Source organism: Hyla sarda, chromosome 1, assembly GCF_029499605.1.
Source record: "Hyla sarda isolate aHylSar1 chromosome 1, aHylSar1.hap1, whole genome shotgun sequence".
In the NCBI taxonomy this organism is placed as follows: domain Eukaryota; kingdom Metazoa; phylum Chordata; class Amphibia; order Anura; family Hylidae; genus Hyla; species Hyla sarda.
The window spans coordinates 293,898,345-293,924,625 of record NC_079189.1 but is presented as its reverse complement, the minus strand read 5'-3'; the positions used below and the strand labels follow the sequence as shown (position 1 = coordinate 293,924,625).

Here is a 26,281-nt window from a genome sequence, read left to right as displayed (position 1 = left end):
TCCTTACAAGCAGAGAGCTTCAAAGTTAGAAAAATGCAAAATTTTCAAATTTTTCATCAAATTTGGGGATTTTTCACCAAGAAAGGATGCAAGTATCGACAAAATTTTACCACTATGTTAAAGTAGAATATGTCATGAAAAAACAATCTCAGAATCAGAATGATAAGTAAAAGCATTCCAGAGTTATTAATGTTTAAAGTGACAGTGGTCAGATGTGCAAAAAATGACCGGGTCCTAAGGTGTAAAATGGCTGGGTCGTTTTAAGGAATGGGTGTTTCAGTTTTTGCTCTTTCATTTTTTCCTCCTTAACTTTAAAAAATCATAACTCTTAAAATTTTGCACCTAAAAATCTGTATTATGGCTTATTTTTTGCGCCACTAATTCTACTTTGTAATGATATCAGTCATTTTACCCAAAAATATACGGCGAAACGGGAAAAAAATTATTGTGCGACAAAATTGAAAAAATACAGCCATTTTGTAACTTTTGGGGGCTTCCGTTTCTACGTAGTAAATTTTTCAGTAAAAATGGCACCTTATTTTTATTCTCTAGGTCCATATGGTTAAAATGATACCCTACTTGTATAGGTTTGATTTTGTATTGCTTCAGAAAAAAATCATAACTACATGCAGGAAAATGTATACGTTTAAAATTGTCATCTTCTGACCCCTATAACTTTTTTATTTTTCCGTGTATGGGGCGGAATGAGGGCCGTGATCTGAAGTTTTTGTCGGTACCATTTTTGCATTGATCTGACTTTTTGATCACTTTTTATTCATCTTTTCATGATATAAAAAGTGACCAAAAATATGCTATTTTGGACTTTGGAATTTTTTTGCACATACGCCATTGACCGTGCGGTTTAATTAGCAGTATATTTTTTTAAATCGGACATTTCCGCACGCGGCGATACCACATATGTTTATTTTTGTTTTTATGTACACTGTTTTTTTTTTATTATTGCAAATGCCGGGTGATTCAAACTTTTATTAGGGGAAGGGATGATTCAAAGGGTTAATAATTTTTTTACACTTTTCTTAGAGGGGACTAAAACATTGCATTTACTGATCTTAAACTGTGTTCAATGCATCTACATAGGGATTTTCGGTGATTGATTGGTTTTCGGCGATTGATTGCTCAAGCCTGGATCTCAGGTAAGAGACCTTCCTCCTGTAGTACAGCTGTTCGGGATGCCGCGATTTCACCGCGGCGATCCAGAACAGCTCACTGAGCTAGCCGGGCACTTTTACTTTCACTTTTAGCCGCGTGGCTCAGCTTTGAGCGCGCAGCTAAAGGGTTAATAGCTCACGGCACCGCGATCAGTGCAGCGCGCTATTAGAGGCGGGTCTCGGCTTCACTATGACACCAGGCCCGCCGTGATATGATGCGGGGTCACCGTGGGACCCCGCGTTATATCACAGGAGCGGGACCAAGGACGTACTCATACGTCCTTGGTCTTTAAGGGGTTTTAAACATCTAGCATAAAATAAAAAAAATTTGAAAAAAACTTACACACTGGCGGGCTATCTGGAATAAAGTCTGCACTTGGAGTCTGCATAAATGTAAAAAAAAAAAAATAAGCATACAGGATTGTTATGGTGTAAAAAAATATACAATATTTTAGGAAAAAACTATACATACACCAGAGAAGTGCTTGGACGTGTCACTGAAATGTGGTGATGTTATATTTTAACCATGTGACAAAATAAATTGGCAAATAAATGTAAATTTCTAAATTATGTAGACTATTAAACTAAATGCTATTACATTTTTTTTACTTCAAAGAAACAGCGCATAATAGATTAAGTTCTGGGCACTAGAAATAACAGTATGTCCAGAATATTACCCTGCATATACTGACAATAAATCACTTTCATAAAAATACAGTGAAGACTCCAAAATTAGGGCTAAGGACTTTACACTACAAGGGCAAGCATGCCCATATTCTTACATACTACCAAAAAAAAAGAAGCAGCAAAATCACTCTCCAAAAGTGCATATTGTATGGGAACTACAGGTCCAAGCATGCCCCTATCCAGCATACTGCCCAAAATCCAAGCATACAATACAAAAGATATAGGGTGATCACTACAGGTCCCAGCATGACTGGTGACAGAAGATAAGAATTTAAGAAATGTTTAAATGAACATACTTTTAATAAGTTATGCAAGAAGTTTTTATTTTTGTTTAAAATTAAAAAATAAAAATAAAAACTGCAATGATACATGCAAAAATGCTTTTGTGATATACAAACTAGGGCTGGGCGGTATGACCAAATATGTGTATCACGATATTTTTGTAACTTATGGCGGTTCCTCCCCTTCTTAAATCATGTGACCCGCGAGCACTGTTCTGCTCCCCCCCCCCCCAAATTAATCATCGGCCCAGCGCTGCGTTGTCCCCATCTGGGTACTGTTACGCCGAGCGCTCCGGGTCCCTGCTCCTCCCCGGAGCGCTCGCGGCGTCTCTCTCTCTCTGCAGCGTCCCGGTCAGACCCGCTGACCGGGAGTTCTGCACTGACATTGCCGGCGGGGATGCGATTCGCATAACGGGACGCGCCCGCTCGCGAATCGCATCCCAAGTCACTTACCCGTCCCGGTCCCCGGCTGTCATGTTCTGGCGTGCGCGGCTCCGCTCTCTAGGGCGCGCACGCACCAGCTCTCTAAGATTTAAAGGGCCAGTGCACCAATGATTGGTGCCTGGCCCAATCAGCCAAATTAGCTTCCACCTGCTCCCTGTCTATATTACCTCACTTCCCCTGCACTTCCTTGCCGGATCTTGTTGCCTTGTGCCTGTGAAAGCGTTTAGTGTTGTCCAAAGCCTGTGTTCCAGATCTCCTGCTATCCTCATTGACTACGAACCTTGCCGCCTGCCCCGACCTTCTGCTACGTCTGACCTTGCCTCTGCCTAGTCCTTCTGTCCCACACCTTCTCAGCAGTCAGCGAGGTTGAGCCGTTGCCGGTGGATACGACCTGGTTGCTACCGCCGCAGCAAGACCATCCCGCTTTGCGGCGGGCTCTGGTGAAAACCAGTAGCATCCCTAGAACCGGTCCACCGACACGGTCCATGCCAATCCCTCGCTGACACAGAGGATCCAGCCTGCCGAATCGTAACAGTAGATCCGGCCATGGATCCCGCTGAGGTGCCGCTGCCAAGTCTCGCTGACCTATCCACGGTGGTCGCTCAGCAATCGCATAAAATTGCTCAACAAGGACAGCAGCTGTCGCAGTTGACCGTCACGTTACAGCAACTTCTGCCACTGCTACAGCAGCAACCATCTCCTCCGCCAGCTCCTGCACCTCCTCCGCAGCGACTGGCCGCTCCTAGCCTCCTGCCGGACGAATTTGATGGGGACTCTAGACTCTGCCGTGGCTTCTTGTCTCAATGTTCCCTACATATGGAGATGTTGTCGGACGAATTTCCTACAGAACGGTCTAAGGTGGCGTTCGTAGTGAGTCTTCTTTCTGGAAAGGCCTTGTCTTGGGCCACACCGCTCTGGGACCACAATGATCCTGCCACAGCCACAGTCCAGTCCTTCTTCGCTGAAGTCCGTAGTGTCTTCGAAGAACCAGCCCGAGCTTCTTCTGCCGAGACTGCCCTGCTAAACCTGGTCCAGGGTAATTCTTCAGTAGGCGAGTACGCCATCCAATTTCGTACTCTCGCTTCCGAATTATCTTGGAATAACGAGGCTCTCTGCGCGACCTTTAAAAAAGGCCTATCCAGTAACATCAAGGATGTGCTGGCCGCGCGAGAGATTCCTGCCAACCTGCAAGAACTTATCCATTTGGCCACCCGCATTGACATGCGTTTTCTGAGACACACCAGGAGCTCCGCCAGGAAAAAGACCTTGATCTCTGGGCACCTCTCCCACAGTATCCTTTGCAATCTACCCCTGTGCCTCCTGCCGAGGAGGCTATGCAAGTGGATCGGTCTCGCCTGACCCATGAAGAGAGGACTCGCCGTAGGGAAAAAAAATCTATGTCTGTACTGCGCTAGTACCGAACATTTCTTGGTGGATTGCCCTATTCGTCCTCCACGTCTAGGAAATGCACGCACTCACCCAGCTCACGTGGGTGTGGCGTCCCTTGGTACGAAGTCTGCTTCTCCACGTCTCACTGTGCCCGTGCGGATTTCTCCTTCTGCCAACTCCTCCCTCTCAGCCATGGCCTGCTTGGACTCTGGTGCTTCTGGAAATTTTATTCTGGACTCTTTGGTGAATAAGTTCTGCATCCCGCTGACCCGTCTCGTCAAGCCGCTCTACATTTCTTCGGTCAACGGAGTGAAGTTGGACTGTACTGTGCGTTACCGCACAGAACCCCTCTTAATGTGCATTGGACCCCATCACGAAAAGATAGAATTTTTCGTCCTTCCCAACTGCACCTCTGAAGTCCTCCTCGGTCTGCCATGGCTCCAGCATCATTCTCCCACCCTTGACTGGACCACCGGGGAGATCAAGAATTGGGGTTCTGCTTGCCGTAAGAAGTGCCTCACATCTGCTCCCAGTCGCGTCTGTCGGGCCTCAGTGTCTCCTCCTGTGCCTGGTCTCCCCAAGGCCTATCTGGACTGTGCCGTGCCTCCTCATAGCTCCCGTCCTGGTCACACTCTGCCCCGTGACAAGCTTCACCCTCTGCCCCCCCTCCCCATTCCCACTTCTTCTGAACTACCTGCCGCTGGTATAGCTACCCAGGACTTCTTTTTTCAGAAGGAGACTCAAGAGGCGTCCCCTATGTTCTCGTCTCTTTTGAATGGACAAGGAGACAAAAAGAGGGGGAGACCTAAGGGCGGGGTTCTGTTACGCCGAGCGCTCCGGGTTTCTGCTCCTCCCCGGAGCGTTCGCGGCGTCTCTCTCTCTGCAGCGCCCCGACCAGACCCGCTGACCGGGAGCGCTGCACTGACATTGCCGGCGGGAATGCGATTCGCATAGCGGGACGCGCCCGCTCGCGAATCGCATCCCAAGTCACTTACCCGTCCCGGTCCCCGGCTGTCATGCTCTGGCGCGCGTGGCTCGGCTCTCTAGGGCGCGCGCGCGCCAGCTCTCTAAGATTTAAAGGGCCAGTGCACCAATGATTGGTGCCTGGCCCAATCAGCCTAATTAGCTTCCACCTGCTCCCTGTCTATATTACCTCACTTCCCCTGCACTTCCTTGCCGGATCTTGTTGCCTTGTGCCTGTGAAAGCGTTTAGTGTTGTCCAAAGCCTGTGTTCCAGATCTCCTGCTATCCTCATTGACTACGAACCTTGCCGCCTGCCCCGACCTTCTGCTATGTCTGACCTTGCCTCTGCCTAGTCCTTCTGTCCCATGCCTTCTCAGCAGTCAGCGAGGTTGAGCCGTTGCCGGTGGATACGACCTGGTTGCTACCGCCGCAGCAAGACCATCCCGCTTTGCGGCGGGCTCTGGTGAAAACCATATAATAACTCAACTGAAATCTACCAATGAGGCCACAGATAAACACATTAAGCTAAAATATATAATTTTTATTATTAAAGATGATAAGAAAAACAATGCCTCACAATACAGTGCTCAGAAAGGTATCAAATCAGATATAGCACTAAATAATGAACACAAAACCAAGGGAGGGGGTTTAGGGTACAGGTGAAAAACCTGACCTGACCAACCCTACCTAGTCTAACCCCTTGCCCTCACTACAATAAGTGTGGACAGGGAATAGGGATAGTAGAAGTCACATATACATTAAGAATAAACAATGCAATGATTTAATATGTATATACTCTTACTCCTAATGACCTACGCGTTTCACCCTTACTTGTAGTTAGGGGTTCATCAGGGCTCAGGGGAGCAGTCAACATATCACAATAGATAGTAATCAATAAAACACTATATACAAAAAGTAATAAAGAAACAAGTGAAGTACACGTGATACAAATGCATAATAACCGCACAATGATACTGAGTATATGATGAGTAGATAAATGAAAATAGATAAATCATTCCACTCAGGCCAAAATGGTAGAAATATGAATCCTTAATTGTACTATGAGTAGATGAAGAATACGTTCCTTGCCCAAAGTAAGTACTCCAAATGTAATTAGGTATACATAAGATAGCCCAACGTCGTATCACAGATATGTCACCCAAGAAATCACTGTTTGCCAAACCCTGGGTTACTGATAATACTAGGACCCATGTGTGATGGATGATGGACTAAGAGCTGATAACTGGTGTAGCACACCAAATGCAATGATACAAAATATTAGGCCAAAAATACCCCTGACCAGATGATGCAATGCGCCAGAACGAATCCAGGTGGATTGTAAATAGATTAGAAACACTTCCAGAAAGCACCTAATGCAGGATGCATAGAGCGTCAGGTGGCCCAAGATACATAGAGAATTCGATAATGAAGAAGCCTGGTGTCACCTCCCTAATGTGGAGGCTTCAGAGGAGATGATAACTCCCAGTCCCTGGTGTCCCTTGTATGGACTCAGTATGCGGCGTCCATTGTGGCCTCATTGGTAGATTTCAGTTGAGTTATTATTTTGTAAAATTGTCTCCAAGGGCATGTATATCATTGGCTGAAGGACCATATATCTCCTTTTTATGGGTTTTGTGTTTCTGGTGAAAACCAGTAGCATCCCTAGAACCGGTCCACCGACACGGTCCACGCCAATCCCTCGCTGGCACAGAGGATCCACATCCAGCCTGCCGAATCGTAACAGGTACTACTCACATTTGTCACTGGCAAGCTCTGCCGTCCTCGTCCTCCTGTTTGTTGCGGGCCGCCTGCGCTGGCTGAAACTCTGTACTGTAAGCTGTATCCCTATGCTGTATCCCCATGCGGTCGTCAGCATATCACCGGTCTCAGCGATGTTCCGTCTCAGCCGGTGATAGGCTGAGCCCACTGTTATGTAAGAAGCCGGCTTCAGGCCACTCCCAGAAAGAAAAATCTAGAAGGAGGGTGGTATTTTCGGCCTGCATTGCGCATGTGCAAAGTCTAAAAACAGATTGTGAAATCTGGATTGAACCGTAAGGAAATATGGTTCTGTACGATTATCATTGACTCCCATGTTTAAAAAAAAAAAAAAAACATATACGGTTGTAGTACGGTTTGTCAACCAGACAAAAAAAACGCGGTAGACTATGGTTTGGAGTACGGGTGAAAAACCGTACTAAACCATATAAGACACAAAACGGAGTAAACCGTATGTTGCCCTTGACATATGGTTTACAATGTTAAGTCAATTTATACGGTTTTCTATACGGTTCAATACGATTTTTAACTTGAAACCGTATCCGAAACTGTATTGCAAAAACGTGTTGTGCATGCACCCTTAAATTGTATGCCCCTTCCAGTTTAGTAAAGATTCTGGCTCCATATAGCCAGTCAAAGAGTTCAGAAATCAAGGACAAAGGTTTTTTATTTTAGCGGTTTTTGATTGTGATTTTATCAAAGGGGTACTCCAGCCCTGAGACATCTTATCCCCTATCCAAAAGATAGGGGATAAGATGTCTCACCGCGGGGGTCCCGCTGCTGGGGACCCCCGCAATCTTGTATTCGCCACCCACCTGTTTGAGCTGCACGCCGTGGTGCAGCTCACAAACAGCCGGGTGGCGACCACGGGGCCGGAGTATCGTGACGTCTCAACTCTGCCCCCATGTGACGTCACTCCCCGCTGTGCAAGTCTATGGGAGGGGGCGTGATGGCTGTTTGTGAGCTGGCACCGCGGCGTGCAGCTCAAACAGGTGGGTGGCGAATACAAGATTGCGGGGGTCCCCAGTGGCGGGACCCCCGCGGTGAGACGTCTTATCCCCTATCCTTTAGATAGGGGATAAGATGTCTCAGGGCCGGGATACCCCTTTAAGACCTTGATAATTAATGCAAGGATGGAGAGAACCATCCTTCTTTCCTACAAGAAGAATCCAGCCCCAGCAGGAGAGGTTGATTTCCGGATGAATCCTTTTAGTAGGTTTTCCTGAATATATTTTTCGATAGCTTGTGTCTCAGGTACAGACAATGGATAAATTCTTCCCCAAGGAGGGGTTGTGCCAGGTTGGAGGTCAATGGGACAATCATAAGGGTGATGTGGAGGAAGAGACTTTTTTTTCGCAGAATACGTCAGCTAAGTCTCGATATGGGAATGGTATGTTAGACTTAATGAGAGGAATTGGATAAGTCCTGGATAAAGGTGACTCCAGCCAGTGACCTTGACAAAAAGTTCCCCAACGAGAAATTTCTCTAGTGTTCCAATCTAATTGCAGAGAATGACTCTGTAGCCAAGGAAGCCCTAGAAGTTCAGAAGTACAATGAAGAAGTACAAGGAACTGTATCTTCTCCTTATGCAACACTCCTACTTGCAAGTAGAGAGGTTCAGTGTGGAAAAGGACAGTACACTTCAGGTGCTCTCCGTTAACAGAAGAGGTATACAGCAGCTTAACTAGCCGAGACATAGGTAAACAATGCTTTTGGACCAAGGTGGCATTAAAAAAGTTACCTGCAGAACCGGAGTCCAGGAAGGCTGAGGCGAAGAACGAGGACTTCATAGGAATATGAATTTGAACTGGCATGGTCAAACGCGGAGAGGTGCCTTTCTCACCCAGGGATGCCTCTCCTAGGTGTGAGCAATTCCTGGATGCTGTGGATGAAGAGTGCACTCTTTAAGGAAGTATTCAGGGCTCATTGAATCTACGGGTCCTTTCTTGAGAAGAAAGTCTAATGCGGTCCACCTGCATGGGCTCCTCAGCAGAAGGAGTTGAAGACAGTTGTGGAGGACGTTGAAATACGGGAGCCAAACGGGGGAAAGCCGTGTCCGGAGAGGTTCCCTCTCTTGGCGTAGTTCCTCCTGTGTCTCAGAGAACCGCACATTCTAAATTTATGAGATCATTCAGGGAGGATGAAAGATCTCGAGCCGCCAAGGCGTTCCTTGATTCTTTTAGAGAGTCCTTTTTTAAAAGTAGCACACAAAGCCTTGTTGTTCCAGGCCAGCTCAGAGGCCAATATGCGGAATTGAACGTGTATTTCACCACAGAAGAGTTTCCTTGAGAGAGATTCAGTAAAGCAGTTTCCGCCGAAGAAGCCCTAGCTGGTTCCTCAAACATGATATGGAATTCAGCTAGGATAGTCGGGAGATTAGAAGACAACAGGTCATTGCGGTCCCACAGCGGAGTAGGATAGGGGATAGGTTATAGATCACGGGGGGTCCGAGCGCTGGGACCCCCCGCGATCTCCTGCACAGGGTCCTGGCAGTCGGATGGAAGGGTCGTGCTGACCCTAACACAGAGCACCAGCCAACATGCCCCTCCATGTATCCCATAGCGATACATGGAGAGGATGTTCCGGCCATGGCTTGTTACGGGGTCGGACGTCAACGGTTTTCCAATTGTCTGTAAAAAAGCATTGGTTGTCTGTGATTTTTAAATGGGTGGTCCAGGAACAAAAAAGAAAAAAAAAGAAAATTAGTTTGGCAACCATGGTGTTGACTAGAGTGGTGTAAAACTGATAGTTGGTCTTGCTTTTTACAGCATAAGTGAATGGAAAAGAAATACAGTACATCACCAATAGGTCACTTTCATTCACCCTGCATTCTTTAGTTCACAGAGCTTTTCTCAAGTCAAACTCTTACTGAGCCAAAGTTTTGCATTTTTATGGATTAATAAAAGTTCTCTATTCTTTTGAATTCTATTGGTCCTATGATTGTATTTCATTTAACAAGTTCAAGATTTAATGGTTCAAATGTCAACATCTGGCAGTCCAATAAACAAATCTGTGTAATACTTAAAAGCTATATACACTTCTGTAACTAAAAAATACAGCAAACATTACAAATACCCACTGTTTGGTTTCTACAGCTCCTATGCAGTTCTGCAGTTCTAGGTGTCTCTCTTCAAACAAACCCTGTACAGTGTGATCCTGCTGGCACCAGGGAAACACATGCTGCAAAATCAGACTATACACAGAGTTTGTTTGTAATAAATTCCCTAGAAACTCATACAGTCATTGCAAAAACTTTTCAGACTGAGACAAATTTTGGTTTTTACAAAGTTTACTGATTCAGTGTTTTAAAACCTTTAAGTCTGATGTTTCTAACATGTGCTGAAGTACAATTATATGTTTTTAAACATTAAGTTTTTATTGACAAACACATGTTTATGCAAAGACACAATATTTACAGTATGGATGCTGCTTTTTGAAGACTTCTGCCATTCACCCTGGCATGCTGGTTAGCAGCTTCTGGGCCAAATCCTGACAATCGTTACTAGTTGCGCTGATGTTACTTGTGGACAGGAAATGGTTACTCAGCGGTTGATAAGAATTAATCAGCTTCTAAGTGTGCATTTCCCACTTCATTCTTTATGGGAACAATTTTGTCCCCATTTTTGGCATTGTCGAGGGTCCAGCTGTGGATTAGGGATAACAAGCTGATATGGGAATACCTCTTTAACCCCTTAACGATGCAGGCCTTAAATGTACTTTCTGGTGCAGAGACCAGGACATACATTTACGTGCTTACATGACCACGAGCACCGGGGGGGGGGGGGGGGGCTCGCGTCATGCACGGCAGGTCCCGGTAATGGCGGACATGAGCAATTGTGCTTATTTCCGCCATTAACCCCTCAGATGCTGTAATCAATACAGATCACGGCATCTGCAGCAGTGCGGTCGGTAAAATGGATGATAGGATAGCCGCTGGAATCCGATCATCCATAATGGCGGAATGAGATCCTCTCACCCGCCTCTGTCCGTCTCCAGGGGTCATCTGCTTTGGTCTGAGATTGAGCAGACCAGAGCAGAAGATTGACGATAATACTGAACAGTGCTATGCCATAAAAAAACTTAAGAAAAACGTAACAATAATAGTACTGATAAAAACTACAGGCCATGGCGTAAAAAAATGAGTCCTCACATAACCCCATATGCGGAAAAATAAAAAAGTTATAGGGGTCAGAAAATGACAATTTTAACCCCTTAACCACGCAGGACGTATATTTACGTCCTGCGCCGGCTCCCGCGATACGAAGCGGGGTCGCGCTGCGACCCCGCATCACATTGCATCAGTCCCGGTGCTCATCAACGGCCGGAACCCGCGGCTAATACCACACATTGCCGATAGCGGCAATGTGTGGTATTAACCCTTTAGAAGCGGCGGTCAAAGCTGACCGCCGCTTCTAAAGTGAAAGTGAAAGTATCCCGGCTAGTCAGTCGGGCTGTTCGGGACCGCCGCGGTGAAATTGCGGCATCCCGAACAGCTTACAGGACACCGTGAGGGCCCTTACCTGCCTCCTCGGTGTCCGATCGACGAATGACTGCTCCGTGCCTGAGATCCAGTCAATACACGCCAGTGATCAGCATAGAAGATCAGTGTGTGCAGTGTTATAGGTCCCTATGGGACCTATAACACTCCAAAAAAAAAGTTTTAAAAAAGTGTTAATAAAGGTCATTTAACCCCTTCCCTAATAAAAGTTTGAATCACCCCCCTTTTCCCCCCAAAAAAATAAAGCAGTGCGTAAATGTCCGAACTATAAAAATATATCATTAATTAAACCGCACGGTCAATGGCGTACACGTAAAAAAATTACAAAGTCTAAAAAAGCGTATTTTGGTCACTTTTTATACCATTAAAAAATGAATAAAAGTGATCAAAAAGTCCGATCAAAACAAAAATCGTACCGATAAAAACTTCAGATCACGGCGCAAAAAATGAGTCTTCATACCGCCCCGTATGTGGAAAAATAAAAAGTTATAGGGGTCAGAAGATGACATTTTTAAACGTATAAATTTTCCTGCATGTAGTTATGATTTTTTCCAGAAGTACGACAATATCAAACCTATATAAGTAGGGTATCATTTTAACCGTATGGACCTACAGAATAATGATAAGGTGTCATTTTTACCGAAATATGCACTGCGTAGAAACGGAAGCCCCCAAACAAAATGGCGTTTTTTCTTCGATTTTGTCGCACAATGATTTTTTTTTTCCGTTTCGCCGTGAATTTTTGGGTAAAATGTCACTGCAAAGTAGAATTGGTGTGTCACGATTCGGCTTACGGGTTGTGGATCCGCTGTGTCAGCGAGGGATTGGCGTGGACCGTGCTAGTGGACCGGTTCTAAGAGGCTACTGGTTTTCACCAGAGCCCGCCGCAAAGCGGGATGGTCTTGCTGCGGCAGTAGCAACCAGGTCGTATCCACTAGCAACGGCTCAACCTCGCTGACTGCTGAGAAGGCGTGGGACAGAAGGACTAGGCAGAGGCAAGGTCGGACGTAGCAGAAGGTCGGGGCAGGCAGCAAGGATCGTAGTCAGGGGCAACGGCAGGAGGTCTGGAACACAGGCTAGGAACACACAAGGAAACGCTTTCACTGGCACAATGGCAACAAGATCCGGCCAGGGAGTGCAAGGGAGGAGATCAGATATAGCCAGGGAGCAGGTGGAAGCCAATTAAGCTAATTGGGCCAGGCACCAATCATTGGTGCACTGGCCCTTTAAGTCTCAGAGAGCTGGCGCGCGCGCGCCCTAGAGAGCGGAGCCGCACGTGCCAGCACATGACAGCAGGGGACCGGGACGGGTAAGTGACCTGGGATGCGATTCGCAAGCGGGCGCGTCCCGCTGTGCGAATCGCATCCCCAATGGCCATGACAGTGCAGCGCTCCCGGTCAGCGGGACTGACCGGGGCGCTGCAGGGAGAGAGACGCCGTGAGCGCTCCGGGGAGGAGCGGGGACCCGGAGCGCTAGGCGTAACAGTACCCCCCCCCTTAGGTCTCCCCTTCTCTTTGTCCGGTAACTGCCTCCCCTGGGATGAGGACACCGGGAAAGAATGGAGGGTTTCCTCAACGGCAGGCAGTACAGCAGGAGTGGGAATGGGGAGGGAGGGCAGAGGGCGAGGACTGGCACGGGGCAGTGTGACACCAGGACGGGGGCCATGGGGAGGCACAGAGGCTTGCCTGACGGGACTGGGAGGGGAGGAGAGGCACTTCCTGTGGCAGGCAGAGTCCCAGTTCCTGATCTCCCCGGTGGTCCAATCAAGGGTGGGAGAATGAAGCCGGAGCCATGGCAGACCGAGGAGGACCTCAGAGGTACAGCCGGGGAGAACGAAGAGCTCAATCCTCTCGAGGTGGGGTCCAATAGACATCAGGAGGGGTTCTGTGCGGTAACGCACGGTGCAGTCCAATCTGGCTCCGTTGACCGCGGAAATGTAGAGCGGCTTGACGAGACGGGTCACCGGGATGCTGAATTTATTCACAAAGGACTCCAATATAAAATTCCCAGAGGCACCAGAGTCCAAGCAGGCCACGGCTGAAAGGGAGGAGTTGGCTGAAGGAGAAATCCGCACGGGCACCGTGAGACGTGAAGAAGCAGACTTAGAACCAAGAGACGCCACACCCACGTGAGCTGGGTGCGTGCGTGCGTTTCCCAGGCGTGGAGGACGGATAGGGCAATCCACCAAGAAATGCTCGGTACTGGCACAGTACAGACAGAGATTTTCTTCTCTACGGCGATTCCTCTCTTCCTGAGTCAGGCGAGACCGATCCACTTGCATGGCCTCCTCGGCGGGAGGCCCAGGCGTAGACTGCAAAGGATGCTGTGGGAGAGGTGCCCAGAGATCTAAGTCTTTTTCCTGGCGGAGCTCTTGGTGTCGCTCAGAAAAACGCATGTCAATGCGGGTAGCCAAATGGATGAGTTCTTGGAGGTTGGCAGGAATCTCTCGTGTGGCCAGCACATCCTTGATGCGACTGGATAGGCCTTTTTTAAAGGTCGCGCAGAGAGCCTCGTTATTCCATGATAACTCGGAAGCAAGAGTACGGAATTGGATGGCGTACTCGCCCACTGAAGAATTACCCTGGACCAGGTTCAACAGGGCAGTCTCGGCAGAAGAAGCTCGGGCTGGCTCCTCGAAGACACTCCGGACTTCAGCGAAGAAGGACTGGACTGTGGCTGTGGCAGGATCATTGCGGTCCCAGAGCGGTGTGGCCCAAGACAAGGCCTTTCCTGAAAGAAGGCTTACTACGAACGCCACCTTAGACCGTTCTGTAGGAAACAAGTCCGACAACATCTCCATATGCAGGGAACACTGAGACAAAAATCCACGGCAGAGTTTAGAGTCCCCGTCAAATTTGTCCGGCAGGGACAAGCGTAGGTTAGGAGCGGCCACTCGCTGCGGAGGAGGTGCAGGAGCTGGCGGAGGAGATGGTTGCTGCTGTAGCAGAGGCAGAAGTTGCTGTAACATGGCGGTCAACTGCGACAGCTGCTGTCCTTGTTGGGCAATCTGCTGCGATTGCTGAGCGACCACCGTGGGAAGATCAGCGAGACTTGGCAGCGGCACCTCAGCGGGATCCATGGCCGGATCTACTGTCACGATTCGGCTTACGGGTTGTGGATCCGCTGTGTCAGCGAGGGATTGGCGTGGACCGTGCTAGTGGACCGGTTCTAAGAGGCTACTGGTTTTCACCAGAGCCCGCCGCAAAGCGGGATGGTCTTGCTGCGGCAGTAGCAACCAGGTCGTATCCACTAGCAACGGCTCAACCTCGCTGACTGCTGAGAAGGCGTGGGACAGAAGGACTAGGCAGAGGCAAGGTCGGACGTAGCAGAAGGTCGGGGCAGGCAGCAAGGATCGTAGTCAGGGGCAACGGCAGGAGGTCTGGAACACAGGCTAGGAACACACAAGGAAACGCTTTCACTGGCACAATGGCAACAAGATCCGGCCAGGGAGTGCAAGGGAGGAGATCAGATATAGCCAGGGAGCAGGTGGAAGCCAATTAAGCTAATTGGGCCAGGCACCAATCATTGGTGCACTGGCCCTTTAAGTCTCAGAGAGCTGGCGCGCGCGCGCCCTAGAGAGCGGAGCCGCGCGCGCCAGCACATGACAGCAGGGGACCGGGACGGGTAAGTGACCTGGGATGCGATTCGCGAGCGGGCGCGTCCCGCTGTGCGAATCGCATCCCCAATGGCCATGACAGTGCAGCGCTCCCGGTCAGCGGGACTGACCGGGGCGCTGCAGGGAGAAAGACGCCGTGAGCGCTCCGGGGAGGAGCGGGGACTCGGAGCGCTAGGCGTAACATGGTGATGCAAAACATAAGCCATAATATGGATTTTTAGGTGGAAAATTGAAAGGGTTATGATTTTTAAAAGGTAAGGAGGAAAAAACGAAAGTGCAAAAACAGAAAAATCCTTCGATTTTGTCGCACAGTGATTTTTTTTTCCGTTTCGCCGTGAATTTTTGGGTAAAATGACTAATGTCACTGCAAAATAGAATTGGTGATGCAAAACATAAGCCATAATATGGATTTTTAGGTGGAAAATTGAAAGGGTTATGATTTTTAAAAGGTAAGGAGGAAAAAACGAAAGTGCAAAAACAGAAAAACCCTGAGTCCTTAAGGGGTTAAGGACGCAGGACGTACTCAAACGGCCCCTTTTCTAAGTCCTTAAGGACTCAGAACATTTGAGTACGTCCTGTCAAATCCCGGCCCCTCGCCGCTAGCCGAAGGGGAGCCAGTGCCCGATGCCTGCTGAAATCGTTCAGCAGGCATCGCGGCATATCGCCCAGGGGGGTCATGATGACCCCCCATGTCGGCAATGGCCGCAGATCGCTGGACAATTCAGCCTCTGACGGCCCCGAACAGCCATAGCCAGCAGGGGTGAGGTGGCACTGGTGTCACCTCACGGTCACCCTGATTCGTCGGCCGGTTTACCGGCCGACCAATCAGGGCACCTGCTGCGGGTGTCACTCCCACAACCCGCTCCGCCCCTCTTCCGGAGGACGTGATCAGATGCAGGAAGAGGACCCCGGCAGCTGGGGACCCAGATCCCCGGCGTCAATGTTGGGATCGGGGCCCCAGGAGCGGCGGCGAGGGACTGACCTGCAGCGGCGGCGTGGATCAGCAGTTGGAGATGAGTGACAGCCTGCTGCTGTTGCTTAGCAACAGCTCTCAGCATGCAAAAAGGGCATGCTGGGAGCTGTAGTTATGCAACAGCAGGAGGCAGACCACCACAACTCCCAGCATTCCCTTATGGGCATAGTGTTGCAACAGCTGGAGGCACATTTTTTCTTCGGAAAAGTGTACCTTCAGTTGTTGTATAACTACAACTCCCAGCGTTGGCTGTCGGTGACTGCTGAGAGTTGTAGTTTTGCAACAGCTGAAGGCACACTGGTTGTGAAACTCAGAGTTTTTTTTTTACCTAACTCAGTGTTTCACGACCGGTGTGCCTCCAGCTGTTGCAAACTACAACTCCCAGCATGCACCGTACATGCTGGGAGTTGTAGTTTTGCAACAGCTGGAGGCACACTGGTTGTGAAACACTGAGTTAGGTCATAAACTCAGTGATACACAACCAGTGTGCCTACAGCTATTGCAAAACTAAAACTCTCAGCATGTACAGTCTGTCAGCGCATGCTGGGAGTTGTAGTTTTGCAGCAGCTGGATGTCCCCCCCCCCCCCCCCAATGTGAACGTACAGGGTACACTCACATGGGCGGAGGTTTACACTAAGTACCCGGCTGCAAGTTTGAGCTGCGGCAAATTTTCTGCCGCAGCTCAAACTGCCAGCGAGAAACTACTGTGAACCCCTGCCCGTGCGACTATACCCTAAAAACGCTATACTACACTAACACAAAATAAAATAAAAAGTAAAAAACACTACATATACACATACCCCTACACAGCCCCCCTCCCCTCCCCAATAAAAATGAAAAACGTCTGGTACGCAACTGTTTCCAAAACGGAGCCTTCAGCTGTTGCAAAACAACTACTCCCAGTATTACCAGACAGCCACTGACTGTCCAGGCATGCTGGGAGTTTTACAACAGCTGGAGGCACCCTGTTTGGGAATCACTGGCGTAGAATACCAGTGTCCACCCCTATGCAAGTCCCTAATTTAGGCCTCAAATGCGCATGGCGCTCTCACTTTGGAGCCCTGTTGTATTTCAAGGCAACAGTTTAGGGTCACATATGGGGTATCGGCGTACTCGGGAGAAATTGTGTTACAAATTTTGGGGGGTATTTTCTGCTTTTACCCTTTTTGAAAATGTAAACTTTTTGGGAAAACAAGCATTTTAGGTAAAAAAAAACATTTTTTTTTACATATGCAAAAGTCGTGAAACACCTGTGGGGTCTAAAGGTTCACTTAACCCCTTGTTACGTTCCCCGAGGGGTCTAGTTTCCAAAATAGTATGCCATGTGTTTTTTTTTGCTGTTCTGGCACCATAGGGGCTTCCTAAATGTGGCATGCCCCCAGAGAAAAATTTGCTTCCAAAAAGCCAAATGTGACTCCTTCTCTTCTGAGACCTGTAGTGTGCCAGCAGAGCACTTTTCACCCCCATATGAGGTGTTTTCTGAATCGGGAGAAATTGGGCTTAAAATTTTGGTGGGTATTTTCTGCTATTACCATTTTTAAAAATGTTATTTTTTTGGGAAAACAAGCATTTTAGGAAAAAAATAAAAAAAATTTTAACATATGCAAAAGTCGTGAAACACCTGTGGGGTATTAAGGTTCACTTTACCCCTTGTTACGTTCCCCGAGGGGTCTAGTTTCCAAAATAGTATGCCATGTGGGCTTTTTTTTGCTGTTCTGGCACCATAGGGGTTCCTAAATGCGGCATGCCCCCAGAACAAAATTTGCTTTCAAAAAGCCAAATGTGACTCCTTCTCTTCTGAGACCTGTAGTACGCCAGCAGAGCACTTTTCACCCCCATATGGGGTGTTTTCTGAATCGAGAGAAATTGGGCTTCAAATTTTGGTGGGTATTTTCTGCTATTACCCTTTTCAAAAATGTAAAACTTTTGGGAAACCAAACATTTTAGGTAAAAAAAAAATTTTTTTTACATATGCAAAAGTCGTGAATCACCCGTGGGGTATTAAGGTTCACTTTACCCCTTGTTATGTTCCCCGAGGGGTCTAGTTTCCCAAATGGTATGCCATGTGTTTTTTTGCTGTTCTGGCACCATAGGGGCTTCCTAAAGGTGACATGCCCCCCAAAAACCATTTGTCGCTCCTTCGCTTCTGAGCCCTCTACTGCGCCCGCCGTACAATTTACATAGACATATGAGGTATCTCCTTACTCGAGAGAAATTGGGTTTTAAATACAAGTAAAAATTTTCTCCTTTTTACCCCTTGCAAAAATTCTAAAATTGGGTCTACAAGAATATGCGAGTGTAAAAAATGAAGATTGTGAATTTTCTCCTTGCTGCTGAACTTTGAAGCCCTCTGATGTCTTCCAAAAGTAAAAACTCATAAATGTTATGATGTAAACATAAAGTAGACATATTGTATATGTGAATAAAAAAATTTATTTTGAATATCCATTTTCCTTACAAGCAGAGAGCTTCAAAGTTAGAAAAATACAAAATTTTCAATTTTTTCATCAAATTTTGGGATTTTTCACCAAGAAAGGATGCAAGTTACCATAAAAATTTACCACTATGTTAAAGTAGAATATGTCACGAAAAAACAATCTCGGAATCAGAATGATAGCTAAAAGCATCCCAGAGTTATTAATGTTTAAAGTGACAGCGGTCAGAATTGCAAAAAATGGCCAAGTCCTTAAGGTGAAAAAGTCCTTGAGGGGTTAAACGTATAAATTTTGGTGCATGTAGTTATATATTTTTTTAAGTAGTAAAATAAAATAAAACCTACATAAATTGGGTATTCTTTTAACTATATAGACCTACAAAATAAAGAAAAGGTATCAATTTTACCGAAAAATGCAATGCGTAGAAATGGAAGCCCCCAAAAGTTACAAAATGGTGTTTCTTTTTTATTTCACACCAACAATAATTTTTTTTTTGTTTTGCTGCAGATTTTGGTATAAAATAAGTGATGTAATTACAAAGTATAATTGGTGTCGCAAAAAACAAGCCCTTATATGGGTCTGTAGGTGCAAAATTTAAAGCAGGGGAGGAGGGGAGGAGGAAAAAATGAAAGTGCAAAAATGAAAATTGGCTTAATCCTTAAAGAGGCACTGTCTTTATAAAAAAAAAACTTTTTATATTTTGTAGTACTACTGATAAGATGACTTTTTTCAATATACATTTATTGTTAAAATTTTTTAGATTTTACTTAGAAATGAAAATAACCGCCAAAAGGTGTCATCTCTCTTTATGAAGACAGACTAATCTATTGCAGCATACTGGATACCGGCCATAAAGTGTGTTGGTATCTAGTATAGCAGATTACCACCATTGCACCACTGCAGCCTTCAGCTGTTCCTAAACAACAATTTCCCATGATGGGAAATGTAGTTTTACAACAACTGGGGGTACAATCTTTGTTAAACTCTGTTTTAGAGCTGTGTATTCTCTGGCTGTGTGCCTCCAGCTCTTGCAAAACTACAACTCCCAGCATGCTTGAACAGACAAAGCTTTCTCTGACGTCTGAATGAGAAAGAAGCTGATCAGAGACATTCAGGAGTCTGTGAAAGCTGAATGACACATATAGTGACAGCTATGTTGATTAGCATCCAGCTATACTAGGAACAGATGAAAAATGTATGCATAAAAGCTACTGTTCAGTGATTTGCAGACTGCCAGGCTGCTTCCAGACTCAGAGCAGATGAGTCATCCACAGTGAGGGAGAGAGACAGAAACGCCCCCTCCATAAGGCAAGAAGAAAATGCAAGTGAGCAACATATAAATGCTATTTGTTAGGGATATATAGCTCCTAGACACATAAAAATTATAAGTACATGATCAGGATTAGGTACTGAGTAACATATCACTCTTTCAAGTTTAGTGCTCAGAAATTTTGAAAAGTCCCATAGACAATGTATAAAGTGGTGGCTGTGCCTGTGCAGAGCGCTTCATTCATTCTGGGAAAAAAATGTTCCCCATTTTTGGCATTGGCGAGGGTTCAGCTTTCAGATTAGGGATGACAACCTGAAAATACCTCTTTAACCCCTTAAGGACCAAGGACGTACTGGTACGTCCTGAGTCCTTTCCCTTTCTATAACGCGGGGCCACAACGTGGTCGGGCCCGGCCTCTAACAACGGCCGGGACCCGTGGCTAATAGCGCGCGGCAGTGATCGTGGTGCCGCACGCTATTAACCCTTTAGACGCGGCGTTCAAAGTTGAACGCTGCGTCTAAAGTGAAAGTGAAACCATGCCGGTTAGCTCAGGGAGCTGTTCGGGATCGCCGTGGAGAAATCGCGGCGTCCCGAACAGCTGTTAGACACGAGGAGGGTCTCCTACCTTGCCTCCTGGTGCCGATCACCGAATGACTGCTCAGTGCCTGAGATCCAGGCATGAGCAGTCAAGCGGCAGAATTATCGATCACTGGTTTCCTATGAGAAACCAGTGATCAATGTAAAAATCAGTGTGTGCAATGTTTTAGGTCCCTATGGGAGCTATAACACTGCGAAAAAAAAGTGAATAAAAATCATTTAACACCTCCCCTATTAAAAGTTTGAATCACCCCCCTTTTCCCATTTAAAAAAAAAAAACTGTGTAAATAAAAATAAACATATGTGGTATGGTCGCATGCGGAAATGTCCGAATTATAAAAATATATATTAAACCGCACGGTCAGTGGCATATGCGCCAAAAAATTCAAAAGTCCAAAATAGTGTATTTTTGGTAACTTTTTATATAATTAAAAAGTGATCAACAAGTCCGATCAATACTTCAGATCACGCCGCAAAAAATGAGCCCTCATACCATCCCATACGCGGTAAAATAAAAAAGTTATAGGGGTCAGAAGTTGACAATTTTAAACGTATTGTCATGATTCGGCTGGCTGGAGGTGGATCCTCTGTGCCAGAGAGGGATTGGCGTGGACAGTGCTGGTGGACCGGTTCTAAGTTGCTACTGGTATTCACCAGAGCCCGCCGCAAAGCGGGATGGTCTTGCAGCGGCGGTAGCAACCAGGTCGTATCCACCAGCAACGGCTCAACCTCTCTGACTGCTGAAGATAGGCGCGGTACAAGGGAGTAGACAAGAGCAAGGTCGGACGTAGCAGAAGGTCAGGGCAGGCAGCAAGGATCGTAGTCAGGGGCAACGGCAGGAGGTCTGTAACACAGGCTAGGAACACACAAGGAAACGCTTTCACTGGCACAATGGCAACAAGATCCGGCGAGGGAGTGCAGGGGAAGTGAGGTATAAATAGGGAGTGCACAGGTGAACACACTAATTAAGCCTGCTGCGCCAATCAGTGGCGCAGTGGCCCTTTAAATAGCAGAGACCCGGCGCGCGCGCGCCCTAAGGAGCGGGGCCGCACGCGCCGGGACAAGACTGACGGAAAGCGAGTCAGCTACGGGAGCCGGGATGCGCATCGCGAGCGGGCGCCTCCCGCATCGCGAATCGCATCCCGGATGAGAGAGGTATTGCAGCGCACCCGGTCAGCAGGTCTGACCGGGGCGCTGCAAATGCGAGGATGTTGCGAGCGCTCCGGGGAGGAGCGGGGACCCGGAGCGCTCGGCGTAACAGTACCCCCCCCCCCCTTGGGTCTCCCCCTCTTCTTGGAGCCTGAGAACCTGAGGACAAGACTTTTGTCTAGGATGTTGTCCTCAGGTTCCCAGGATCTCTCTTCTGGGCCACAGCCTTCCCAATCCACCCAACAAAATTTTTTTCCTCTGACCGTCTTGGAGGCCAGAATCTCCTTCACGGAGAAGACGTCAGAAGAACCGGAAACAGGAGTGGGAGGAACAAGTTTGGGAGAGAAGCGGTTAATGATGAGTGGTTTAAGGAGAGAGACATGGAAGGCATTGGGAATACGAAGAGAAGGAGGAAGAAGGAGTTTGTAAGAGACAGGGTTAATCTGGCACAAGACTTTGAAAGGACCAAGATAGCGTGGTCCCAGTTTGTAACTGGGGACACGAAAGCGGACATATTTAGCGGAGAGCCATACCTTGTCTCCGGGAGCAAAAATGGGGGGAGTTCTTCTTTTCTTATCGGCAAATCTTTTCATCCGGGATGAAGCCTGTAAAAGAGAATTTTGGGTCTCTTTCCATATGGTGGAAAGATCACGAGTCACTTCATCCACAGCGGGCAAACCAGAGGGCAAGGGGGTAGGGAGGGGGGAAGAGGGTGACGGCCGTACACCACGAAAAATGGGGACTTAGCAGAAGATTCGGAGATTCTGAAGTTGTATGAGAATTCGGCCCATGGTAGAAGATCTGCCCAGTCATCCTGGCGGGAGGAAACAAAATGCCGTAAATAGTCACCCAGGACCAGATTAATTCTTTCTACTTGCCCATTGGATTGGGGATGATAAGAAGAAGAGAAGTTTAATTCTGCGTGGGCAAACCGTGAAGACGAAAAATGTGTACAAAAAATTGTTTTGCCAACTGAGGCGCTGAAGGAAGACCAGGAAGAGGAATAAAATGTGCCATCTTGGAAAATCGATCAACGACCACCCAAACAACTGTGTTGCCACGGGATGGGGGTAAGTCTGTAATAAAGTCCATACCAATCAGTGACCAAGGCTGTTCGGGGACAGGCAGAGGATGAAGGAGACCAGCAGGTTTCTGGCGAGGAGTCTTATCCCGGGCACAGACAGTACAGGCCCGCACAAAATCAACAACAACCGTCTCCAGAGTCGGCCACCAATAAAAACGAGAGATGAGTTGCAAGGATTTTTTGATGCCCGCATGGCCTGCGAGGTGGGAGGAGTGTCCCCATTTGAGAATCCCGAGACGCTGTGGTGGAGAAACGAAGGTCTTCCCTGGAGGAGTTTGCCTGATGGAGGCTGGAGAAGTGGAGATCAGACAGTCAGGAGGAATGATGTGTTGCGGAGAGAGCTCTACTTCAGAGGCATCCGAGGAACGAGAGAGGGCATCGGCCCTAATGTTCTTGTCGGCAGGGCGAAAATGAATTTCAAAGTTAAAACGGGCAAAGAACAACGACCACCTGGCCTGGCGAGGGTTCAGCCGTTGGGCAGACTGGAGATAGGAGAGATTCTTGTGATCAGTGTATATGATAACTGGAAATTTTGATCCCTCCAGCAGATGCCTCCATTCCTCAAGCGCCAATTTAATGGCCAGTAGTTCTCGATCCCCGATGGAGTAGTTTCTCTCCGCCGGAGAGAAGGTCCTAGAAAAAAACCACAAGTAACAGCATGCCCGGAAGAATTTTTTTGTAGAAGGACAGCTCCAGCTCCCACTGAGGAGGCATCTGCCTCCAATAGGAAGGGTTTAGATGGGTCAGGTCTGGAGAGCACGGGAGCAGAAGAAAAGGCAGACTTGAGATGTTTAAATGCGTCTTTCGCTTGGGGAGACCAGGACTTGGGATTGGCATTTTTCTTGGTTAAAGCCACGTTAGGAGCCACAATAGTGGAAAAGTGTGGAATAAATTGTCTGTAATAATTGGCGAACCCCAAAAAACATTGGATAGCACGGAGTCCGGAGGGGCGTGGCCAATCTAATACAGCAGCTAGCTTATCTGGGTCCATTTGTAGTCCCTGGCCAGAAACCAAGTATCCTAGGAAAGGAAGAGATTGACATTCAAAGAGACATTTCTCCATTTTGGCATAAAGTTGATTGTCTCGAAGTCTCTGAAGAACCATGCGGACATGCTGGCGGTGTTCTTCTAAGTTGGCAGAAAAGATTAGAATATCGTCCAGATAAACCACAACACAGGAATATAAGAGATCACGAAAAATTTCATTAACAAAGTCTTGGAAGACGGCAGGGGCGTTGCACAGGCCAAAGGGCATGACCAGATACTCAAAGTGTCCATCTCTGGTGTTAAATGCAGTCTTCCATTCGTCCCCCTCCCTGATGCGGATGAGATTATTAGCACCTCTTAAGTCCAGTTTGGTAAAGATGTGGGCACCTTGTAGGCGATCAAAGAGTTCCGAGATAAGAGGAAGGGGGTAGCGGTTCTTTACCGTGATTTTATTAAGTCCGCGGTAATCAATGCAAGGACGTAGGGAGCCATCTTTTTTGGACACAAAAAAAAATCCAGCTCCGGCAGGAGAGGAGGATTTGCGGATAAACCCCTTTTTTAAATTTTCCTGGATGTACTCCGACATGGCAAGAGTCTCTGGAGCAGACAGAGGATAGATTCTGCCCCGGGGTGGAGTAGTACCCGGGAGGAGGTCAATAGGACAGTCATAAGGCCAGTGAGGAGGTAAAGTCTCAGCTTGCTTTTTGCAAAACACGTCAGCATAGTCCATATAAGCCTTAGGAAGACCGGTTACAGGGGGAACCACAGGGTCACGGCAGGGAGTACAGTCCTTGAGACAGTCCTTGAGACAAGAAGTACCCCAGTTCTTGATTTCTCCTGTGAACCAATCAAGGGTTGGGGAATGGCGTTGAAGCCACGGTAATCCAAGAAGAATTTCGGAAGTGCAGTTGGAGAGGACCAAAAATTAAATTTTTTCGTGATGAGGTCCGATGCACATTAGGAGAGGTTCCGTGCGGTAACGCACGGTACAGTCCAATCTTTCATTGTTAACAGAATTGATGTAGAGGGGTCTGGCGAGACTGGTCACCGGGATGTTGAACCTGTTGATGAGAGAGGCCAAAATAAAATTTCCTGCAGATCCGGAATCCAAGAAGGCCATAGTAGAGAAGGAGAAGGTAGAGGAAGATATCCGCACAGGCACAGTAAGGCGTGGAGAGGCAGAGTTGACATCAAGAACTGTCTCACCTTTGTGCGGAGTCAGCGTACATCTTTCCAGGCGGGGAGGACGGATAGGACAATCCTTCAAGAAGTGTTCGGTACCGGCACAGTACAGGCACAGATTCTCCATGCGGCGTCGTGTCCTCTCTTGAGGTGTCAAGCGAGACCGGTCAACTTGCATAGCCTCCACGGCGGGAGGCACAGGAACGGATTGTAGAGGACCAGAGGAGAGAGGAGCCGGGGAGAAAAAACGCCTCGTGCGAACAAAGTCCATATCCTGGCGGAGCTCCTGACGCCTTTCGGAAAAACGCATGTCAATGCGGGTGGCCAGATGAATAAGTTCATGCAGGTGCGGCCAGCACATCTTTAATGTTGCTGGATAGGCCTTTTTTAAAGGTCGCGCAGAGGGCCTCATTATTCCAGGATAATTCGGAGGCAAGAGTACGGAATTGGATGGCGTACTCGCCAACAGAAGAATTACCCTGGACCAGGTTCAGCAGGGCAGTCTCAGCAGAAGAGGCTCGGGCAGGTTCCTCAAAGACACTTCGAATCTCCGTGAAGAAGGAGTGTACAGAGGCAGTGACGGGGTCATTGCGGTCCCAGAGCGGTGTGGCCCATGACAGAGCTTTCCCAGACAGAAGGCTGACTACGAAAGCCACCTTAGACCTTTCAGTAGGAAACTGGTCCGACATCATCTCCAAGTGCAGGGAACATTGCGAAAGAAAGCCATGGCAAAACTTAGAGTCCCCATCAAATTTATCCGGCAAGGATAATCGTAGGCCGGAAGCGGCCACTCGCTGCGGAGGAGGTGCAGGAGCTGGCGGAGGAGATTGTTGCTGGAGTTGTGGTAGTAGCTGCTGTAGCATCACGGTCAGTTGAGACAGCTGGTGGCCTTGTTGCGCTATCTGTTGCGACTGCTGGGCGACCACCGTGGTGAGGTCGGCGACAACTGGCAGTGGGACTTCAGCGGGATCCATGGCCGGATCTACTGTCACGATTCGGCTGGCTGGAGGTGGATCCTCTGTGCCAGAGAGGGATTGGCGTGGACCGTGCTGGTGGACCGGTTCTAAGTTGCTACTGGTATTCACCAGAGCCCGCCGCAAAGCGGGATGGTCTTGCAGCGGCGGTAGCAACCAGGTCGTATCCACCAGCAACGGCTCAACCTCTCTGACTGCTGAAGATAGGCGCGGTACAAGGGAGTAGACAAGAGCAAGGTCGGACGTAGCAGAAGGTCAGGGCAGGCAGCAAGGATCGTAGTCAGGGGCAACGGCAGGAGGTCTGGAACACAGGCTAGGAACACACACGGAAACGCTTTCACTGGCACAATGGCAACAAGATCCGGCGAGGGAGTGCAGGGGAAGTGAGGTATAAATAGGGAGTGCACAGGTGAACACACTAATTAAGCCTGCTGCGCCAATCAGTGGCGCAGTGGCCCTTTAAATAGCAGAGACCCGGCGCGCGCGCGCCCTAAGGAGCGGGGCCGCGCGCGCCGGGACAAGACTGACGGAGAGCGAGTCAGGTACGGGAGCCGGGATGCGCATCGCGAGTGGGCGCCTCCCGCATCGCGAATCGCATCCCGGCTGAGAGAGGTATTGCAGCGCACCCGGTCAGCAGGTCTGACCGGGGCGCTGCAAATGCGAGGATGTTGCGAGCGCTCCGGGGAGGAGCGGGGACCCGGAGCGCTCGGCGTAACACGTATAAATTTTCCTGCATGTAGTTATGATTTTTTTCAGAAGTACGACAAAATCAAACCTATATAAGTAGGGTATCATTTTAATCGTAT

The 26,281-nt window shown here is 48.0% G+C and overlaps 1 protein-coding gene across 12 annotated transcripts in view; it reads right to left on the bottom strand.

The window, feature by feature from the left end:
• The window catches only part of LOC130267700 (uncharacterized), a 309,666-nt gene that overhangs the window by 5,797 nt on the left and 277,588 nt on the right, over positions 1-26,281 (bottom strand). For 11 of the 12 annotated variants that reach the window (XR_008843263.1, XM_056517810.1, XM_056517788.1 and 8 more), the window contains one exon: positions 1,513-1,552. The exons of the other annotated variant lie outside the window; for it this stretch is intronic. Coding sequence is in view for 10 of the 11 variants with exons in the window: in XM_056517810.1 (XP_056373785.1) it covers positions 1,513-1,552 (40 nt within the window). In the remaining variant the exon portion in view is untranslated. The remainder of the gene's footprint in view (positions 1-1,512; positions 1,553-26,281) is intronic. 12 annotated transcript variants of the gene reach the window in all.